This window comes from Heliconius melpomene, chromosome 17 (genome assembly GCF_056956725.1).
Source record: "Heliconius melpomene rosina isolate 202511_hmr_F chromosome 17, ASM5695672v1, whole genome shotgun sequence".
In the NCBI taxonomy this organism is placed as follows: domain Eukaryota; kingdom Metazoa; phylum Arthropoda; class Insecta; order Lepidoptera; family Nymphalidae; genus Heliconius; species Heliconius melpomene.
The window spans coordinates 12,045,522-12,063,003 of record NC_140405.1 but is presented as its reverse complement, the minus strand read 5'-3'; the positions used below and the strand labels follow the sequence as shown (position 1 = coordinate 12,063,003).

Here is a 17,482-nt window from a genome sequence, read left to right as displayed (position 1 = left end):
ATATTTAGTTTATTTTTATCTATCTATATATATTCAGGTAATACACAAACACAGGTTAGCACTAGGTTCCCTTTTATTATCTAAGTATATGCATACAGAGTCTATGTAATATCTCGAAGTTTTCTCGAAATTTTAATTTGTGACAAAATGCAACGCTCGTATGTATCTATTATCCTCAAAAGAGCTCGGTCCTTGGCCTGGAGGTCTTGCGTGGGGACACAAGTCCAACACATACAGAATGGAAAAATATTTCATTCCAGGCACATCTCTGAGAACTGAGATTGTCACCGGATAGTGCGTAAGAACTATGGAAAATGTGGAAAACTAAATTTATTATTTATTAATTTGATCGTAGATCGTAGTGAAGAAAAGCACATTCATGAAACAAATTAATTTTTAACGTCTAAAGTAATTCGTATTTAAGCTACCTAAAATTGTACACCTTATTTATACATTTAAATGTTTTTAATAAAATTGTTTAATTCTATGTTTTTTCTTACAGTTCCAAAATATAATATCTTTGAATTAGACATTAGATTTTATTTAATTTTAATATTCGAATATGGATATGATTAGTGAAGCCAGTGGTGGCGCAGGGGCACAATGTGTCTGTAAACGCGACTGATTGTTTGTTCCATTCCCACTCGACGAAATGAAATATTTATTTACATTTATATTTTCATTTCTTCGCTCTGGTGTCGAGGCAAAGCGCGGCGTTGAGTTTCTCCACTCAACACGCAATGCCTGCAGAACTCGCTACAATTTTTTTTTACAATAATAAACATAAGAGATTGAATTTTTTTCATTTAAAATTTTTGTTAGTGCTTAACGGTAGTTATAAAAAATACCCGATTTTCGGAAATAACCGACATCTAAGCTTAGTATATATATATGGATGAAAATAGCTTAATTTTAGATTTTTATGTGTAAAACTTTTTTCTTCATATAATATGTGATAAAGTTTATTTTTAGAATAAATATATTTTTTTGTTATTTGTATAATAGTATTATTAGAAATCAGGAAAAAATAAAAAAATGTTTCTCTTTACCATCAAAATAAAACCACAATTAGAATTCAAAATATTTATTATGTATAATTTTTATAATTTGTTTTTTCGCAAAACCCTTATATTCTATAATATAGAATATAGAATCTATATACTACATAGCTATTTCACTGTTGAGAAAGAAACTTCTAGAAATGTCCTAAAGTCTATTGCCTATTGATAAAAAAAATTCTTAAAATACCCTAACATTTTTAATACGCGCAAATTACAAAGGGAATATATGTAATAATTAATAATTATTATTGTTTAGTAATAGAGAAGGATCTAACTGTATAAGCAATGGTTGTGCGCACGGGAATTAACATACCTATATTGAAAAACATTAGACAGAGACGGTCAACATAGTCATGTTTAAATCGCTCAAGACTTTGCAAATGAATATGACATAAAGTTGTAGTATTTAAAAACACATATATAATAATTAATTTAATAAGTCAAATATTTTTTTTATTACAGCTATTTTAATGTACATTTTATTAGCTTAAGACACTTCAGTTCCCCACTACACCTACAACCTCTTACAAATATATTGTAGGGAAGAACAACAATCTAGGGCATCCATATACAGGTTTAGGGCAATTTGATCTGGGATTGGGGCCCAAAATTTAGGGTTCCTCAACACCAGAACCTAACACCGCGCCACTGTAGGCCAAATCCCAGTAGTGTTCCACACCGTGTTTCTGAAATAGTTCTCTCGCTTGTTTCTCTGTAGGTAGTACCTGGAATATTAATTTTACCTAGGTTATTGTTTGATTTAATATGTTATACCAATATTTTTATGCAATACCTTAAATTAGTTATTTAATCAATATTTAAGGTATTGCATAAGAAATTACGACTCTTCTTTTGATAGCAATGCCTTAAATTTTGTATCAATTTTGTTTTTTCTAAGAATCATACAGCTCATTGATATATTAATAGTTTATTTAATGAATTAAATAATATGATACAGAAAGATTTCTCTTAACGTTTACGATGAGAACGGGTGCAATTCCTAATGAAGATAATACTACTTACTGTTCATTAAAAAAATTTAATTTCCTTAATATTATTCCTATAACGGATCTGCAGCTCCATTATAGGAATAATATTAAGACACTCTGTTTCCAATGAGACACTTCTGTTCCCCACATTCCACCAAATTCTGGAGGTATTATGTGTTGAGCGGTGAAATTCAATGTCGCACTTTGCCTTGTTTTCAGAGCAAAGAATTGAAAATATTATTATAATATGGGAATTACGACATACTTGTGCCGCTGTACCATGACGGCCTCAAACTTAAGCTCACCTTAAACTTGACTTCACCAAACGCGCGCCTTGCGGTAGTGCCCTCCCATACAAGGTGACAGGAGTTGGGAGAAGAACCTTCTCCATCTTTTACTGAGTCTTCTTCCCATTTAATACGGTGAAGCATTAGTCTGGAATTGAATGATATCTTTATAAAATATAACTTAATCAATCGACGACGCAAACCGTTATGTGATTGAGACTGCCACTTTCCTCCGTTTCTGCCACTTCCTTCATCTCTCACGTATCTCTCCTCTCATATTTCCTACCTTCAATCCCACCTCCCCCGCGTCTGCCAACTCGCTTATCAAATCACATAACCCCTCCTTTGATATTCTATTATCGCCCGTATCACCTCACTTCTCCTTTTACTTTATCCCTTCTCCCCCACTCACCGCTTGTACTTGGCGTGCTGTTTGGGCCCTCCCTCCACTACGACCACGCAGCACCCCCGCTGCAGCACGACGCACCCCGTCATGTGCAGTTGTGACGCGTTCACCTCCACTTTGAACTTGGCTGATGCGCACTCGAAAAGATCTTTTATTCTGGTTTTGAGAAAAAAAATGGATAAGATACCGCAATTTCTCATATTTAAGAAATAATCTAGTGTCCAGACACTCCCCTGCCTTTCAGTCGAATTCCAAACATTGTACGTTGATTGGCGGATCAACTAACTTTAAACTTCTGTTTACCTTAAGGTAACTTTTTTTTTTATAAAAGAATTGATGAATCGCATTTATTCTTATTAAGAAAATCCGTTTATTCTAAAATTAAAATTTAGCTGAGACTAACTGGCTGAGATTATCCGGCTAATATATTGATGTTTGATTAACCCGACTACTACATAAAATAAATAAATGAGAACGCATCAAATCGGATTAAAAGGTTTTCTGTTTCATTCTTACGATTAGTTATGTGAATTTTTAAGGATATCGATTACGCCGAATAATCGTGTTTCGTCAAAATGTCAGTGTTGCCATAAGAAAATACCATCAATTGGTGTCTTCAAACAAAAATGTACTATTTGTTTTATAATTAAAATAACAATATGTATTTATAATTAAACAAATCACGTTAAAACGAACCGACTACAAGAAGTAAAAAGCAAAAAAAAATTAATAAATATTTATGAACAAAAAAATAATCACGGAAATCGGTTTAGAACTGTCAGCGTAATCGATGTACGTAATTTTTTTTAGTTTTAATCCTGCATATAGCAGCGTAGGTAGGAGGGCTTTTTAAGATAATATGTTCCCATTAAGACATTTTCATTCTTCACTTTCCGCCGAATTCCGGAGGCATTGTGTCTTGAGACAATTCAACGACGCGCTTCGTTACCACAGCGAGGAAATAGAATATTAAATATGTCGTTTCCTAGAATGGGCATCGTACCCACAACCAAAAGATACCAACAGAATTGATAACCAAGACTCACCTATAAACAGCGACGTGAACAGTCATAGACGTGTCTTCTCGAATTTTTCTGTCGATCTGAAAAAAACACATAGTTTCATAAAATGTCATCTTATTCGGGTTCTACTCCCGCTTCGTCCAAATTATTATAAGTTTCCTAAAAAAGTATAAACTCATTTACTTACTTAATCACATAATCATTCACTCACTCACTCATTCCACTCACCTTCTCCCTCTTCTGCTCTTTAGTGAGAGCTCTCGCTTGGTTCGCCTCTTGGTGGGTCTTCTGTCGTTTCGCTATTTGTTCTCGAACTTTCGCCTCGATGGCCGTTGGGTCCTGTACGGCTTCAGTACCTAACGCTCTCATTAGATTTGATATCCTGAGGAAGAAAAATAAAGAGAGATAAGGAGATAAAAAAGGGTGTTTGTATGGAATATTGTATATAAATTTTAATTTTATCGCAGATAGTATGAGAGAGAAGATGAAATTGTTAAAGGGAACTTTGGTACATATTTGGTAGTTTTTTCGCATTGCCGTGACATTGCGGGTTGAAAAGCAGAACTCAATACCGCGCTTTGTCTGTTAGTGCGGAGAAAATAAAACTATTCATCCTCAGAATGTGTATCGAACCCACAACCATTGTATTTCAAACAAACTCTAACCCACTGCTTTATCTCGTAAGATAATTATAACAATATCTTAGACTTAGTTTAAAAATAATTAAATACAAATAGAACAAAAGACTTTCGAAAGACAATCATCTTAAAAAAACAAATTGCAGGTTATATTTTACACATTAAACACTAAAATTTATCAGGAGACAATTTTAAAAGAAAAAAAAAACAAAAACAGACTTACAAACAGTACAATCCACCAAACTAATCTCTAAACTCAAAATCGAACCCACTAACTCACCTCAGCTTAGGTTCCGGCGGAGCTTCCAAGCCGAGTCTGACTTTTTCCTGTTCCTCCTTCCACGCTTCCCTCCTACTCTGTCTTCTTAGCTTCTTCCTTTCCTTCTTAGTTAGAAAGACTGGCATGTATGTGGGTTTTAGGGGTTCAGCTAAAATGGTTATGAATTAAACAAATATTAATATTAAGGACTAGCGAACCAAATGCGGCTTTGCCCTTTGACACAAACTTGTTATACTATAGCCAAATTTAGCAAAATGAATAAATTATAGCCTTTGTGTTATTTTGATGTTACTGTAAAGTTTTATCTAAATCCGTTAAGTATTTTTTTACGTGAAAGTTGATTTCTATTCAATTCTATAGTCTGTAAGCGCAACGCTGGTTACTATCTATTCAAAGAAATGACTTATTTTCATTTCTGCAATCTGGCAAAAAAAGGTTGAGTTCCACCACTTAACACGCATGTCTCAAAAATTGGACTGTGTAAGGAACAGAATGTCTTTAAATTAGAACCTACTATTCAAGTCAACATACTGAGAGAAGTTAAAAAACTATCCATAATCTGGGATCCTAATGTTGCCTTCTCATTATTAAGACAGATCCGTTCTCCACTTTTCGCCGAATTCTTGAGACATTGGCAAGACTTGAGGCACACCACCTAACACTAGGTGTCCTTTGTGTAGGTCTTTATATAAGCGAAATTTGATGATTTAACTTATAATAATATTGAAGTACATAAAAAAAGTACGCAATATTCCTCTCTCATAGGCGCGGCATGGGAAACGTACTCTGCTATATGCGAGATATAAACCTGCGGAATCCTATAAAAAAAAACTAAAAACAACTTACTAGGAGGCCTCAACTGCTGAGGATGCTCCACTAAATTAGTAATGGCATCTTCATTGACATTATCCACTATATCATCAGCGCCGGTGTTGCAAGCCTCCACTCTCTGCGAGTCACTGCGTATGTCTTGTGTGTCTGTTTGTCTCTTTCTCTTCGTCTCTCTTTCTTCTGGCGTCATTAGTATTACGCTGTCCCACCTTGGTGTGAAAGGGATGGATGTGTTTTAGAAAGTTATATATATTTATATATATACGAGTATAATTAAACCCGCACTCACCATTCAATATCAGGTACGTGGTCAGAGTCTGGCGCATCAGCTGCTAACAACGCTAACTTAGTAGCGGACGAAATGCCAGTTTTGCGGGCAATTTGGGATATTTCATTTTGTAATTTCTCTAATTGCGCCTGAATTAAGAAAGAATAAAAATGGAGAATTAGCGTATCAGTACTAAAAAAGGGCCCACTATCCAGCCACAGGTACTTAACCTTTACTCACCTTCATTCTCAATCTCTCAGCCATTTGAGTAAATTTCCCAGGCTCGTGAAAGCGCAGGGCCCTTTTTTGCCTCGCGGGGGGCTTCACTGTCACTCTGCCATCGACCCAGGGGGCCTCGCCCACTGGCTCAGGCACTTGACCTGTGAGCTGGGCTCGGAATTCTTCGCGGCGTTTAGCCCTTATGTTTGCCTGTTGAAAAATATATATTTTTTTAGAACTATTATTTAATATTTTTTAAAAATATATTTTTACGTTATTATTAAGACTGATATAAGTAAAACAAAATCTATCCATCTTTATTTAACTTGTAGACTATTTAATAGTAAAATACAAGATATTTTTTTCTGTTTTTATTTTAACTTAATGGATCATCATGCTTATTGCAGATCAAACAAGAGAAATTGTATTTGTTTCTGTTCCATATTCACTACAACATATATAGACTAGACTAGACTAGAATATATGACTAAAGCTTCAACTAAATATCAATGAAAATAACGCTCCTTTAAAATAAAAAAAAATATCTACCTTTAAAGTGGGAGCCACATGGGTCAATTGCACACGTTTTCCCGTAGTGTCTATCGTCCGGCCCTCTTTATCTAAGATAAGGGGCGCAGGGCCTGAGGCCCCTGCGGCTGCTAGGGCCCCACCTAAAAAAAAAGGATTTTATTTAATAGTTATTAATAAAAGTAATCATTATTATTTATATAATTTCAGAGATATGTCGATAGATTATATGTAACTATAAGTAATGCAAATTAAAAGTGTAGTCATAGCAAATGGTAGCAGATTCATTTTTTGAATTTGCTAAAAAAATACAAATAACATATTCATAATGGACAAATAAAAAATATATCTACAATTGCAATACCAATTGTGATTCTTTAAATGGAAACATAACTAATAAGTTTATAAATGTCTCCTGTTTTTACTCAACAGAGGAATCAAATCTATGACTACTAAAAAACACCAACCAAATATAAACAATTATCATACCGGCAAGCTTCCTCTGTATCCTAGCCTGCAGTTCCGCTATCTTCCTCTGTTTTTCTAGTTCCTCGGGTGTTATTGGTTGCGCCACTATAATTGTAAAATAATAAGATTTATTTTATACTGTGGTTGGTAGCCACCCATGTTCCACCAGATTTTTAAGACATTGAGTGGTAGAACTAAAAGCTGCAAAATGTCAGTAAATCTACATATAATACTAACCAGGTTTAGAATACAACAGTGGTTTAATAACACTCGGTGGGGGGATCGCACTTGATGGCAGCTGGGCCTTTATCTGTTGAGCTGTGGCGGCCGCCGCGTTCACGTTACGGGTTTCTCCTTTAATGGCCATTAATGCCCTTTTCCTTTCTTCTATCTCTTTTTGAGCGTTCGCCATCATTAACTGTGAGGAGACAAAGGTTTTATTATGCATACAACCTTAGTAGTTCAATAATTTGCAAAAGCAAACTTAGTTTACTTTAAATTTAAAAAAATATTAACAGAATTTGAGGCCAACATGGCGCAGGAGCGCAAGCGAGCGATTGTAAACGCGACAAGTTGAATGCCCATTCGAGGAAATTAAATATTTAATATTTTCGTTTCTATGCACTGGTGGCCACACAACACGCAATGAATGCCTCCAGGATTCGGCAGAAAGTAAAGAATTCCCATGAAAACATTTCCACATATCCATTTCTCATTTCTTTTCTTCACGCCGTCACTCTGATAATAAAATAAAGAATGGTATTGAATTCCGTTTATCACGTTCGTCATTCACGCTATGTCTCGAAAATTCAGCAGTGCGTGGGAATCCGCCTTAGCACTAGGTTCATTACTACCCTACTATACAGCGTGAAGCTAAAAAAACATACCTTAATCTTATCGGCGCTTAATCCCGTTATCTTATTACCGACCGTCTCCCCCTCCAACACTGTGGGTATCTCAACGCCGTTGTCCTTCTTCTCTCTGTCCTCTCTATCTCTATCTCTGTCCCTATGTTTATCTTCCCGAGAGTCATGTCTGTCTTCGTGGCGTGATCTGGAAGACAAAATCAGGAATGTTTAGTTAATAGAAAGTTTTTTATGGTTATTATGTTTTCGTTTTAAAAATTAAAACGTATATATAAAAAGTAAAAAGATTCAAGTAGTAATAAATACTTAGACACCATCGTGGTTCAATGGCAGCAGCGTAAACGCGACAGTTGTGGGTTCGATTCCCACTAGAGGAGATGAAATATGTAATATTTTTATATTTATTTTCACTCTGGTGAAGGCGAAGCAAGATGTCGAGTTTCGCCACTCACCACACACGTAATACCTCCAAAATTCGGCGTAAAGCGTGGAATGGAGTTTATTTATATTAGGTTCCCACCGCCTCCTCCGTTTTTTTATCATAATCTTATAACCTGTTATAAGATTACACAATTTATGTATAGCTCTGTACCTAAGATTATAAGTGGGAAAATCTTATTGGCATTATTATTTAAGCATGATGACAAGTTGACATGCCAAAGCTCAGCATTAAGCTCCTTCACTCAACACTTAAATGTTCCAAAAAGTATATCATTAAATGGGGAACAGAGTGTCTTAACACTAGATTTCCTCAGTCTACTCTGCTGTATATAAGATACATTGTGAAATTAGCGCTGAGTTCTATAATATATGTACCTTCTCAATAACCAATTTACCTATAAAATTTTATAAGTCTAGTCTAATTTTATTTTCATAGATATTTTACTCATTTTATTTGAAAATGAGATCTGATTTTATTTTACCTTTTAGAATCTTTCTCCTTGTCCTTATCATCATATTTCCTCTTCTGATTTTTGGATGAGGAGACCAGCTCTTGGGCTAACGCTATTGCTTTATCTGCTAACTTGCTTGCTTTCTTTGAATCTATGTGAGAAGATATCTTGTCTATGATTTTGCGACGGTCGTACCTGAAATATAAAAGAAAAATAATATTGTAATATATACAAAGGTTGCCTATTATGGTACAATTGGGCTGTGTCTGGCTGTAGATGACGGAAATCCTCACTGAATGATTATATTCAAACTATTTTTACTTTTCTGCTCTAGTTGACTAAACAAGATGGAGAAACTAATACAATAATATTTCATAAAAGACTTACCCATTGGTCAAACAAGTAGATACAGTGGACAGCAATGAACTATCAGATTTACCGATAGTCCTGTAAATAGCTCGATCTATAGACGACCTAAGGTCTTCTACCTCACGTCTAGATAATTGAAATGCCATTGTGAAAGGTAAAACGCAAAAAAGTATATATAAAATGTCTACTACTATATATTATTTTAGACTTTATAGGTTATGTCTGTATATTTGCGAGAACTTCAATCAAACATTTATGTATCATTTAGTTTTAATAACAATATTTTGTTTCAAATGCATTATTTAAAAAAAATTACTGTCTTTTATTGATTAACACTTAATTATTTAAAATAATTAATAATTATTTGCAAACATTTTAGCGCAAACTGACGTAAACAATAATCATACTAATCGTAGATCATTGAATTGTAATTCGAATTGAATCAAATCTATCTACTATTGAAAATCGATTTTATTTTCTTTCAAATATATATATTTGAAAAGAAAAACATATATTTTAATTAGTGTTTTCTTTTTTGTTTATATTATTATTGATAATTTTCTTAAATATTTTGTTTTACATAACCCAAAAAAGGATATTTATTCAACTATTTATAAAACGGTACATACATTTTTAAGAAACCATATTGATGGTCGATATTCACTTATAAAACCGTGTACCTTGAATATTAAAAACAACTAAAAATTATATTAGAGTTAGATATATTAGAATATTTATATATATAAATATGAAAAATATGCTGGTAAAATTGTATAAAATTTTTATATCGTATTAAACATGGAAATGTAATATTTTTTTACAGTGACTTAACAATTATAGTATAAAATATTTTTTTAAATTATCTGAGGAGAATCAAAACAGTTGCTGACAAAGTGACAATTGACAACACTATTGTTTTGTTTCCAAAGCCGATTGACTTGACGCATCTCAATTTATTTCTTATATTAATATAACTAAAAAAAAACCAATTGTAATCAAAATTTAAACATTGAATAATCTAAAAATTCTCAACCTTTTCAAAATTTAAGCTATATATATTACAAACTAAGTGTAAATAAAACATAACCTTAAAATGTCTGATGATGAGGATATGATGATGGTTAAGAAGCCCAAGGTTCACTATGGGTCCTTGGAAGAGCAGGAGAAGGCCAGGCTGGCTGCTTTGGCGGCAGCTGCTAAGGAGGGAGTCGACGATAGTGGGCAGGAGCTGGGTGATATACAGATATCTAGTGGTAGGTTTAGAGATTTTTCTATTCAGTAGGAATTTTAATCCATTATGGGACTTTTTTGAGTGGTATGCTGAATATTGATAATTAACTTTTCTTAGGACTACATATTTACATAAAGAAAAATTTTAAAATAATGTATAGTCTCACATAAATAATCCTAACTAAAATATTTTAATACATTTCAGAATACATGGAGTTAGAGGAGGAAATGTCAAAAGACAAAAAAGCTTTGTTAGAAGAATTTGAAAGGAGAAGGAAGGCGAGACAACTCAATGTGTCTACAGATGATGATGAAGTAAGTATTAAAAAATGTTATTACTTAAAAATACTCATTAAATTAACCTATCTACTTAAATCTAATTTATTAAGATTTAAGTGCATATTGGGTTAGAAAGTTTAGAACTTAAAAATAACTATCTCAATTTACCTAACCTGCTCTTAAATTTGCCAAATCTTTAGCTGAGTTCGCATATATATGCACTGTCATAAATGTCTTAGTACATGTTCTCTGGGGGACCACACGCTTGACATGACCAGTAGGGGGAACCCTGTCTTTCTATCTCTCACTCTTGCATCATATACATACCTCAATACTATTATCCTGTTTATTTAAAATATTTTGTTACATCTTTGCTACTAGTAAAAATACTAATATAAATAATAAAGAATGTGGGAGTTATAGAAAATTTTATAATAGCAAATACAAAACAGATATATTATATAAGATTACCTAAATATGCTTATAGCTAAATAAGCTAAATATGCTATGCTTTGCCAACAAAAAAAATAAAAGCTGTAATTTTCCCAGGTACGAAGAAGTCTCCGACAACTAGGTGAACCTGTGTGCTTATTTGGAGAAGGACCTGCCGAGAGGAGAGTGAGACTCAGAGATTTACTCAGTTAGTAAGTATAAATGTTGCCAGTGGTGAAATTTTGCTTATAGTAATGGTTTTCAAAATTATAAACAAATTACTAAAAGTTGTTTTTTTTACTAAAAGTTTTGTATCACGCATTTAGTGCAACATTCACGTAATTGTACTAATTTAAAAATAAATCATATGTCACTACGTTAAAATCGATTTTGCTTGCAAAATCAGCAACACATACTACCATATGTTTTTTTTTAATTTTATTATTAGTACCATTTAAAACATATTAAAAAATTTTGACAATATACACTTTTGTATAAAGTTATATATACATTGCTATGGTAACACCAATATCATATATTGGCTCTCTGGTATTATTTAATTTATTTCAACCTCTTCCAGCCTTGGAGAAGATGCAATACATAAGAAGTTAGAAGAAGAAGAAGCTAGAATAGAAAGGGACAGAGGTAGGGAAGGTACTTGGTACCACGAGGGCCCTCCTGAGTTGAGGGATGCCCGTATATGGATAGCCAGATACTCCCTGCCCAGGGCCAAAGAGAGGTAGGTAGAAGAACTATTTGGACTGAAAGAGATGGGAGATCATTGATTATTTTCAAAAGTGTTTTGTCATGGTTTTGTTATGTGGAGAGAGAAAGAGAGCTGGAAGACCATCAAGGATCATTTGTACTTGTTTATCCTTGTATTTGATTGGTTTGGAGTGAAAGAGATAGTGAAATTTTCAGATATGCTATGTTCTTTTCATCTTGTATGATAAGTGAGGTTTTAGTAAGTAGCTAGTCATGTTTTAACGTTATTTTACTGTATGGAGAGTGAAACAGAGGGAAGTTTACCGAAATAAATTTTATCCATGTCTTCTTGTACGAAGAATGAAAGAGACAAAAGATTAATAAAGTTTTCCTGTGAAATGTGAATATGATTTTGTTTAAATAGTTTCTAGATGCTTTTGAGATTTTTAGAGGCTTGTGAATATATATACCCAAAGTAAAGGAGAGATTAATTGAATATGAAAGTTGTTGGTTCTTTTTATATTTTAAATATTTCAAACAATAACAATATTAAACATTTATGTATTATTGTAATAGTAGTGGTACGTATAGCTTATATAGAGCGCTTGGACATTTTCCTAAATGCGCGGGTTTAAATCCCGCTACGTTCAATTTTTTATACGTTTTCTAAAAATGATTTTAGGTTGATTTTTAGACGAACAGTTTCGTGAGTACACATAATTTAGTAATAAAAATAACTTAACAAAAATTAAAAACATTGTCACCAATTTTAAAAACACCACAGATTAAATAAAGCTCGTGAAGAATTACAACTAGCGGGTAGCGTTAGAGCGGCAGCAAAACAAGAATCGCAGAGGAAGGCGTCCGCCGTGTCCATATATTGTAGTCAGGTCGGTGTGGGTTCATATATTGTGAATTTAAAATGTATTAAATTATAAGTTGTACAAATTTTGATTGAATTGTTGATGGCTTGGGCCGTCGTGGTGCAGGGGAACAAGAGTGTGACTGTTACGCGACGGTTGTGGGTTCGATCCCCACTTGGGGGAGTGAACTATTATTTATTAATATTTTAATTTTTTCGCTGGGGAACGCATGTACCGTAACACTAGGTTCCCTCTGCCTACCTATATATGCGTTAGACACTTCAATATATAAAAGGTTTAAATTAAGCACAGTAAAGGTTCATAAAGTTATCAGAACAACACATTTATGTAACAATTTTGTTTAATTTGTCAATTATATTATTAGCTCAAGCGGGCGAAGCCGCAGGCGTATTTTCATATCACTTCATGTTTTGTTTTTCAGATTGGTGACACAAGACCTATAAGTTTCTGTAGATTTAGCAGCGACAGTCAAATGTTGATTACTTCTAGTTGGTAAGTTGTTTAATTTTTGTTATTATAAAGATTTCTTTACTAAAAGTTTATGAAGGGAGTAGTTGTGGGTTCATTTTCCAGTCTGGTTATATCTATACTTATAATAAAACTGTAACTGACCGGTATCTGTACTTTAAGATAAAGAAAAAATATTATTAGATGGGAACAATGTAATAAAAAGCCAAAACAATGATTTAAAAAAATTGTTTATGCGTTTTGTACACGCTAATCTCAGAGTCGGCTTAACCAATTTAAGTGCAATTTAGAACTATTAGGCAATCTTCCCTTACATTGAGTGTAGTTTTGTTTTATTTGAATTGGTTCATAAATAAAAAAGTTATATCAATATACCATGTAAAATAAAAAATAAAACAACATACTTCCATACTACACGCACGCAGCAGATTCTTATTTTTATTTCTTTCTTTTTCTAGGTCAGGTCTAGTAAAAGTGTGGTCGGTACCAGATTGTATAGAGCTTCAAGTTTTAAAAGGGCACACTTGTAACGTAAGCGCGGCCATGTTCCACCCTAAAGCTGTTATACCACATAATTTTAGCCAGAAGGTAGGATGTTTTTGTCTCTGGCCCCGTATGTATTAGAGGATAACTCTCTCTTTCTACCTTCTCTAACTTATATCTCCCTCTCAACTGTCGTCCGCGTCGCTCGCTGTCACACTTTGTGTAACGCTCTCGCCCCTCATTCACCAGCTTATTCCCCAATTCAACGCACGCTTGCCTTCATCTTGGCTTTCTCCGCAAGCTGGTGAATGCGTAAATTAGTTTTACCTCTTTAAAATACTGTACCAATATGTGTGACAACATATACACTTTTGTATAAAATACAAGGGGAAAAGGTACTGTAATTAAATAATTCCCACAGCCATTGCGTTACAGTCACACCCTTGTGCCCTAGCTCCACGAAGTTTTTAATAACAAATACTAATAGAAAATAACTATTAATATTAAAATACTTCTAATATTTTCTTCTTCAGATAGAAAAACAAAAAGAGGAAGAAAAAGATGCAGAAAACAAAGAACAAAACGAACAAATGGATATAATAGATGATTCAGCCAAAACAGTATGTATGGCGTCTTGCGCGTACGATGGCTCGGTGCATTTGTGGAATTTTATTAAGTAAGTTTAGTGTTTTTTTGTGTTGTAGTCGCTTCGTCGTTGTCGTTTCTTACGTTATATTTCTCTTGTTGTGAACGTATAGGAATGTTTTTATAAATGCATTTATGACACAGTATACGAATACGCCAAGTTTTCACCTCCAAAAAGTTAATAAATCTTTTATGGGTCTGTGTATACGTGTATATAATAAAATTCCGCAGTGTATTCTATGTTTGCTAACTACCAAAAATTAAAATATCTGTAAAAAAAATTCTAACAAGTAAAGCTTATTAGAAATAATTTACTTTGTTTTTTCTTTAATGGCATGTAATAATTGTATCACTTGTTGGTGGGCCTTATAAATAAATAAATAAATAAATAAATTACACTGTTCAAGAATATTTAGAGGATAATATTTTTTTTAATAAATCCCTTTGAGAAACTCTAGCTATTAAAATATTTCAATGAGCTTAATTACCAAACTAAAAAAAAAGTTCACATCCATAATGTCCGAATGTAATTTTGTTACTTCAAAACATATCTGACGTTTCCAGTGACTCTCCTCTAGCTTCTCTCACTGGACACTCTCCGTCGCGAGTGGCGCGTCTCGATTTCCATCCTTCTGGAAGGTTCTTGGCAACCACAGTATTCGATAATTCCTGGCGGCTGTGGGATTTGGAGACACGTGAGTCACTATGATTAGAGATGTTTTTTATATAATTTGGAAACATTTTTTTTTCATATTTTTTTTGGCTTTATTATAATATAAATAATGTAATAGTTAAAATTTGTATCATAATAGCAATTTTAGTTAAAGAATCGTAACTCAATGAAGTATAAAGTACCTAATTAATAGAAACTTTGCCTTTTTAATTGTTTTTTACACAAAAAAATCCTATGGTTTATTAAAAAAACAATATTATTTTCAGAAACGGAAGTCCTTCATCAAGAAGGTCATGCTAAACCTGTTTACAGTATTGCGTTTCAAAGCGACGGATCGTTAGCTGTCACTGGGTGAGTGACGCCATGTTACCCTTAACTCTTTTAGCAATTTCTTTCAGCTCAGTTTTTATATTTTTAAATGAAGGTTTTAGTAATTTTTGTTCAGTTTGTATATTTATTAATTAAAAGTTTTATCAATTTATAGATTCTTTTCTAACTTTCTCTTAACTTGTTCCAGTGGTATGGACGCATTCGGTCGCATATGGGACGTGCGTACGGGTCGATGCGTGATGTTCCTGGAGGGACATTTGGGGGCGATACTGGGGGTGGACTGCGCCCCCGGGGGTTACCAGGTGGTGACTGGGGGTGGTGATCATCAGGTATGGGGAGAATAAAAAACAATTGCGGGAATAGTTATATGTTTATTTTATTTTTGGATGCAATATTGTGAATGGTTATTGTATTGAAAAATATGCTTAACCAACCAAAGAAGAAGATTTTTATTTCTTTAGAGAAGTGTTCTTATATAAAATGACGTTAAGTAGAATGTACACTGCACATGTTGAAATTTGGTTTACGTTTTTAATGTTACTAACATTACAGAGAACCTAGTGTTAAAACGCTCCGTTCCCGACCGATAGGTGTATTTAAGAGCCATTAAGTTTTGAGTGGCCGTTGTTACCAGAGTGAGGAAATGAAAATATTAAATATTTTATTCCGACCAATAGGAATCGATCTCAAAACCGTCGCGTGTCGTGCACAGTCACACTCTTGAGCCACGACTGCATCCACGATTTATTTTTAACTGTAAATATTATAACGCTTGTTTTTACGATTCTTCAATCGTATAGATTTTCAATTGTTTTTTAGGCTAAAATATGGGATTTAAGGAAGCGAGCATCGATCTATAGTATACCTGCGCATACGCATCTATTAAGCGGTGAGTTATATACATACATAATCAAACACACACACAAAATCATTTGTTATTTATAAATTTCACATTTGAATAAAAAAGAGTATGAAAATGAATAATGTAATAATTTGGACTCGTCGTTCCGAATATCGAAATATCTGCATTCGAACTTACAGCCGTCGTGTTCTGTATTCATTCATAATAATAGGAGAATACAAAATTGAGTAATATATCACTAAATTATTAATGTTAATGTTGTACAGGTGATTGTTCAATATATGCTTTTTTACATCTTCACTGTGCATCCTGCATATAAGATAGTACGCAGAGAGAACCTAGTGTTAAGTATTAAAATCTAATGCACTCTCCGTTTACTTAATTTTTGAGTGTCTTGTTGTTTTGAATGGGGGTACTTAACGATGCACTTTGGCTTCCTAAAGCGGGAAAGTGAAAAATATTTAAATTATATTCGTATTCGTTTTATTTATATTCGTTATAACTGAAAATATTTTTTATTTGTGTCATTTTGTTATATTCCAGATGTAAGATATCAAAAAAGCCACGGACACTTCTTATTGACATCGTCGTATGACAAAAATGCAAAACTCTGGTCGAATCCGGCGTGGCACCCGCTAAGGACACTCTCTGGACATGACAATAAGGTAGAAAAAACTACATAATTTTAAATATATATAATTATTGTTGATTTATTTGTGGCACAGGGGCACAAGCGCGTGTCCTTAAACGCGGCAGATTGTGGATTCGATTCCCACTCGGAGGAATGAAATATTTAATATTGTCATTTTCTCAGTCTGGTAACGAAGTAAAACACGGCTATGCAAGTGCAAGGCAATGAGTTGTTTTCATTTCCTAGTTATGGTAGTAACATAAAGCGAGGTATTGTGTTCCGCCACTCAACATGCAATATATGTTTTAAAACTAGGCTTCCAATGGTAACGCCGCTATATGCGGAATACAGTGTGAACTTAAAAAAAAGCCGTTCCCCTACTTTCACTAAATTATTATTTCTTCTTATTTCAATAAATTATGTTCATTGTCTCGAAATTTGTTATGTCAACCGACTCATTTAATCACCACTTTTCAAAATCTTTTCTTGTTTTCAGGTAATGAGTGCAGATATCTCAATGGACAATAAATATATAGCAACGTGTTCATACGACAGGACGTTCAAACTGTGGGCTCCAGATTTAGCCTAGTCTGTAGTCTAGACATAGATTTATAACTAATATTAAGTTAATAAATGATTTTTAGTCAAATATTGTTGTTTTTTTTACTTTTCTAGATTTTGCCAACTATTTAGCCTGCGTGGTTAAATGGAATTAACTAGTACTTCCTGAGATTC

The 17,482-nt window shown here is 33.5% G+C and overlaps 2 protein-coding genes across 2 annotated transcripts; one reads left to right on the top strand and one right to left on the bottom strand.

Moving 5' to 3' along the window:
- Positions 1 to 1,068: 1,068 nt before the first annotated feature.
- Prp3 (pre-mRNA processing factor 3) lies at positions 1,069 to 9,517 on the bottom strand. The gene is made up of 15 exons (XM_085200845.1): positions 9,144 to 9,517; positions 8,787 to 8,951; positions 7,885 to 8,050; positions 7,235 to 7,415; positions 7,019 to 7,102; positions 6,551 to 6,672; positions 6,023 to 6,211; positions 5,804 to 5,931; positions 5,530 to 5,723; positions 4,684 to 4,831; positions 3,994 to 4,147; positions 3,790 to 3,845; positions 2,750 to 2,899; positions 2,356 to 2,485; positions 1,069 to 1,786 (listed from the first exon to the last, which is right to left on the bottom strand). Exons 1-15 carry the CDS (start codon positions 9,269 to 9,271, stop codon positions 1,673 to 1,675), a joined length of 2,109 nt encoding a protein of 702 aa, XP_085056971.1. The 5' UTR covers positions 9,272 to 9,517; the 3' UTR covers positions 1,069 to 1,672.
- A 497-nt stretch (positions 9,518 to 10,014) lies between these two features.
- On the top strand, positions 10,015 to 17,396 carry U4-U6-60K (U4-U6 small nuclear riboprotein factor 60K). Its single transcript, XM_085200857.1, has 14 exons — positions 10,015 to 10,378; positions 10,561 to 10,670; positions 11,184 to 11,278; positions 11,647 to 11,805; positions 12,556 to 12,661; positions 13,077 to 13,147; positions 13,582 to 13,711; positions 14,140 to 14,282; positions 14,816 to 14,946; positions 15,191 to 15,275; positions 15,442 to 15,583; positions 16,074 to 16,143; positions 16,660 to 16,781; positions 17,244 to 17,396. Exons 1-14 carry the CDS (start codon positions 10,219 to 10,221, stop codon positions 17,334 to 17,336), a joined length of 1,617 nt encoding a protein of 538 aa, XP_085056983.1. The 5' UTR covers positions 10,015 to 10,218; the 3' UTR covers positions 17,337 to 17,396.
- Positions 17,397 to 17,482: the final 86 nt, after the last annotated feature.

What these genes read in the sequence shown, in the direction of transcription:
- Prp3 (XM_085200845.1), bottom strand. Translation starts at nt 9,271, where the DNA reads ATGGCATTTCAATTATCTAGACGTGAGGTAGAAGACCTTAGGTCGTCT. An exon ending in TCTACTTGTTTGACCAATGG is followed by an intron (nt 8,952 to 9,143) that starts GTAAGTCTTTTA and finishes TTTATATTTCAG; the next exon opens with GTACGACCGTCGCAAAATCA. An exon ending in CACGTACCTGATATTGAATG is followed by an intron (nt 5,724 to 5,803) that starts GTGAGTGCGGGT and finishes TTTCACACCAAG; the next exon opens with GTGGGACAGCGTAATACTAA.
- U4-U6-60K (XM_085200857.1), top strand. Translation starts at nt 10,219, where the DNA reads ATGTCTGATGATGAGGATATGATGATGGTTAAGAAGCCCAAGGTTCAC. An exon ending in TGTCCATATATTGTAGTCAG is followed by an intron (nt 12,662 to 13,076) that starts GTCGGTGTGGGT and finishes TTTGTTTTTCAG; the next exon opens with ATTGGTGACACAAGACCTAT. An exon ending in GGATCGTTAGCTGTCACTGG is followed by an intron (nt 15,276 to 15,441) that starts GTGAGTGACGCC and finishes AACTTGTTCCAG; the next exon opens with TGGTATGGACGCATTCGGTC.